The sequence below is a fragment of the Musa acuminata genome, chromosome BXJ2-3 (assembly GCF_036884655.1).
Source record: "Musa acuminata AAA Group cultivar baxijiao chromosome BXJ2-3, Cavendish_Baxijiao_AAA, whole genome shotgun sequence".
NCBI classification, from domain to species: domain Eukaryota; kingdom Viridiplantae; phylum Streptophyta; class Magnoliopsida; order Zingiberales; family Musaceae; genus Musa; species Musa acuminata.
Window position 1 is genome coordinate 44,089,411 of NC_088340.1, and position 4,708 is coordinate 44,094,118.

Here is a 4,708-nt window from a genome sequence, read left to right on the forward strand (position 1 = left end):
TGTGTCGGTATTACTGTTTGGGTCTCCTCTGGCCAAAAATGCATGAAATTGACAGAAACAAGACAGGAACATTAGTGTTTGGCTTTCCTACTTACCGAAGGAGAGAGAAGTGAGGTCCATGTGTCAGATATTCTCTGAGAGAGACACTAATCCAGAGATGGGAATTCCTGGGACACGCATCTGAAGTACTCTTCAGGTCTTACAGTGGGCGGAAGAAGCACCCGACGCTGGGGGCAGACGGAGGTCTACCTCACCGACAGCAGGTGAATTTGTTCTTGAGAAGTTCCTTGGTTAACCGAGAGAAAACATTCTCTCTCGCTCTCTCTAAATCCAGGGGCTAAAGCAGTAGTGTTTTGGTTGCTGAGTTTTGATGACCAGTCGGGTGCCCAAAATAACTTTGGACAAGAAAATGATCTCATCCTACTTTCCACCTTATAAATTATTGATTTGCTCATATATGCTCCAACAACAGTGACGATCGATGCATTTGAAACCCGAGTCTTTTGCTAAGCAAATATGTATATATATATATAGAGAGAGAGACACACACACACATACCTTTCAGAACCTAAAATCTGCCGTACTTGTCCTTATATATAATCTCCATCAGTTGGATATAATCGAGAGTTGAATTCCAGTCGAATTAATTTTCTTTATTTAAAAGCTTTTTACGATGATAAAAATATTAAAATCCTTTTAGGTCATTTTTATCTATATTTTGGATGGATACAGACAGAGGTTTATAGGCAAACGTCAGCATATAAGTGACTGCGTCGACTCCTGAGAAGTTGCAGGGGACCTTTGAACCCGTCGCTCTTCGTTTTAGCATTCAATATCCGAGCATTGATCGTCCGAACACAGCACTGTTCACATCTGCTATCCATCGCCTAAATCGTCTGATGTTTATTATCCATCTCCTCCATTAATTGTGAGGCATAAACTTTTCGCAGTCTCCACCTGTGAAGCCTTCGTCAAGAGGCCAATCTAATTCTGTCGACCTTCCATCGTCTGCATGGGAGAAACGCCGAGTACAAAGGCCCCTACGCATAGTGGTCGGTCAATCCCCCACTAATATTGTCCAGAGCTTGTTCTGGTCAATCATATTGGCGTTGACCGCTTGAGCTGTGGTCTGTGAGGCTCGAACGAAGATGTCCATGTAACTCATTGTATGGGTCACATTTGGGCCGACGTGGTAGACTCAGGTTTTCACAGGAGATGAGAATTGCACGAGCCACATTGGCCGACGCATATACTTCGCATGGTGGACGAAGAAAACGATCGGGAATCCGATTCTGGTCGAGCTCGCCACAGATCCGCCGCTCGTAGCTCATCGCCTTTTGGATGCAAAAGCGCATCACCACGTGTACGCCTGGGATCGTTCACTCGGTAGGATGAACTTATTGGATCTAAAACGCGTGTTTAATACCCGAGATGCCAGATCGGATTCGGGTCCATTGACCACCCAGACTCGTGGTTACACCCACCACCCTTGATTTGGATCAATCAATCAATCGATCAATCTGGTACTTGTATCAATCACCGTGTTTTTTTAGGTGGCCTCGTGTCTATATAAAGGGGCTACGAAGCCCACCGCCTCACATGCAACTCTACTACACGGCGGTCCCCTTGGAACTCCATCCCCTCTCTGTTCTGCTCTGTTTCCCTGCGACCATGGTCGTCTTGTCCAACCCAGGACTGGATCAAATCTCGCTCCTTAGATCGCCGAAAGTTATCGCCTGCTCGCCATGCGTTCCCGTCATCGACCTCTCGAAGCCCGACGCTGCAGCGTCCGTCGTCGAGGCCTGCAAAGAGTTTGGGTTCCTCAAGGTCACCGACCACGGGATTCCCGTGGAACTCATGCAGAGACTGGAGGCGGAGGCTGTGAAGTTCTTCTCCCTGTCTCCGGTGGAGAAGGAGAGGTCTGGGCCGCCCGATCCTTTTGGTTATGGAAACAGAAAGATCGGCGCTAATGGCGACATCGGGTGGTTGGAGTACCTTCTCTTCGCCGTCGCCTCCAAGCCATTGTCTTACACGTTCATGGACTTTCTTCGAGAGCCCGCCGCATGCTCTTTTAGGTAGGACTCTAGCTGCATTGCTTGCGAATGAATTCCCATAGGTGTTTGCACCTTTGTATCTTCCTCCCTCGTCTACATAGGTTAGCATATGGTTGGTGGCGGAAACTGCTTTCTTACGCTTCCTGTTTGGTTGGTGGAATACGTTGCAGCTCTGCTTTGAAGGAATACTTGGCAGCCGTCAGGAAGTTGGCTTCCAAGGTGCTTGAACTGATGGCGGAAGGGTTAGATATCGAGCCCAGAGACGTCATCAGTAGGCTTGTCATGGATGAGAACAGTGACGGAATCTTTAGGCTCAACCACTATCCTCCATGCCCGGTGCTCCGAGGTTACAATTATGGCTTGACCGGCTTTGGAGAGCACACAGATCCACAGGTCATATCTGTTTTGAGATCAAACAATAGCACCGGCTTGCAGATATCACTCAAGGACGGGAGCTGGGTCTCCGTTCCTCCGGACGAAGAGTCCTTCTTCATCAACGTCGGTGATTCCTTGCAGGTGACCACTCAAACATTCCTCCTTTGTGTTTGGACTGATTTGCTTCATCTTAGTATCAAGAAACCCATCCCTTTAAACCATGAACAAGCCTATCTGTCTGGTAGAAAGAGAATAGTGCTATGTCAGTGCTCTGTATCTTTTACGAAGAACTTGCATCGTCTTTTACACCAAGAACAGTGCTCCAGTGCTTCTCTGATGTCGTTATATACTTCATCATCTTACTGTTATAGCTACTTGTCATGATTTAACCCAGGTAGATGAATTTATTTTTTGTATCCACGGGCTTCCTTCTGCAACTAAGCGTGCGGTACATGATTTTTTGGCATGGCTGGTGGATGTAGGTTCTGACAAATGGGAGATTCAGGAGCGTGAAGCATAGGGTGGTGGCCAGTGGCTGGGAGTCCAGGGTCTCCATGATCTACTTCTTTGGGCCACCCTTAGCAGAGAAGATTGCTCCATTGCCACAGTTGATGGGAGAGGGGGAGCACAGCCTGTACAATGAGTTCACATGGGATGAGTACAAGAAGGCTACCTACAAATCAAGGCTGGCTGATAACAGGCTTGGGCTGTTCGAGAAGCGAGAGGTCGCTGATGACCAAAGACTATAGACCTCACTGTTTCTGGGGGGCGGGGGGGAGGGAATTATCCCGTGTTCTCTAACCAAAAATGGTAACCAAAGAAGGCTTCTTCCTCGTCTGTAACCCTTTCACCACCACCTTTTCTCTGCTCTGTTTTGGTGCACTGTCTTTGCTTCGTGTAGTCATGTACAAATCACCTTCCATCACCATGAAGAACACGAATGTTAAAAGGGTCATCTTGAAGCTTTGCCTTCCGCCATATCTTTCTACAGCCTCGATCTGCTGTCACTGTTTGAGATAGTCCTCTACAAGTACTGCTACAGCGGTGCAAGTCTTAGTTTCTGAAATCCCATCCAGATACTGGTACATCATCCGGACTGGGCTTGAAATTTTCTCAATATCTTTACGGATCTCTGCCGGAGATCACATGGCAGTGATAAGTTAGGACTAAAAAAATAGCGTCCGGGAGATTTTTGGCCCACAGGTTATTGAACTGCATGAATGCATGGGAGTAAATTATCCCATGCAACTTACCGCTGATGATGAGAAGTAGAAAGTGTCGAATGTATGGTATTCGAAAGGGAATCAAAGTCAACATTATTTCGTTGCATCACTTTCCATCGATCAAAGTCTATTCCTCGGTACTTGTACTGTTCTATTGGCAAATACAGCCAGACGTATTCTTCACTTGACACTCGAGTTGTGATATGGGTATTGTATCTCGCAAAAGGAGTATGAATTTGTCAGGCACAAACGAAGAACCCTATGTCTGAAAGTACATGTTCCAGCACAAAACCTTATCATTGTTCTCCTTATACATTATTATGTTTGCTGGTTTGTTCTTTGTTACTTTGATGTCATTTATTGGGGTTCGTTTGCCTCTGACTTACTGTATCCGAAGCCGGTCCTTCCCAGAAATAACAATACTATTTCCTGATGATAATGACCATACATCTACGTCATAAGAAAAAGAAGCCAACAATTGTTTTCTCGACTCTTTGAATGCTGTTGGTGATCATTCAACAGACTGTAGACACGATGATAGATCATCTGTGCAAAGAAGAAAAGAAGGGTTTTCGTTTTGGCATTTATGTATGGGATAGCGGAGATCTAGTCGGTCAAAGAGCCTTAATTTACTGTCAGTGCGTGAAGTGTCTCAACGATGGCGATAAAGGGAAAGCAATTAATGTTACTGTGGCAGTGAGAAAGGTTTTGTGCGTTCGTCGTGTCACTTAAACGTTCCCTTTTTGTCTCATGCAATCGACCAGCAGTGAGCCAAAATGTACATGATGCGCATCTAATTAAGATGAGTTCGGCGAATATATATATACATATATATTTATATATTTATCCCTTAGTCTTATCTATCCAATCCAAGTACGTCCTTTGTGTTGCCACCCCGGTCTCCTTCCTCCCGTTACCATCTTAAAAGCTAGTCCTTGTCACTGACTCGCTGAATCCTTCTGCAATATGTGGTTCGACGACACAAGTGGTGGAGAACCACGAGTACTCCATCGTAGGCGACGATAACTCCTGCATGTGATGGGCATGTACTCCCGA

General features: G+C 45.9%; 1 protein-coding gene across 1 annotated transcript; it reads left to right on the forward strand.

Moving 5' to 3' along the window:
- The first annotated feature begins 1,619 nt into the window (after positions 1-1,619).
- LOC135606620 (gibberellin 2-beta-dioxygenase 3-like) lies at positions 1,620-3,232 on the forward strand. The gene is made up of 3 exons (XM_065097675.1): positions 1,620-2,075; positions 2,225-2,570; positions 2,912-3,232. The coding sequence occupies exons 1-3, from the start codon at positions 1,672-1,674 to the stop codon at positions 3,176-3,178; spliced, it is 1,017 nt and encodes a 338-aa protein (XP_064953747.1). The 5' UTR covers positions 1,620-1,671; the 3' UTR covers positions 3,179-3,232.
- Positions 3,233-4,708: the final 1,476 nt, after the last annotated feature.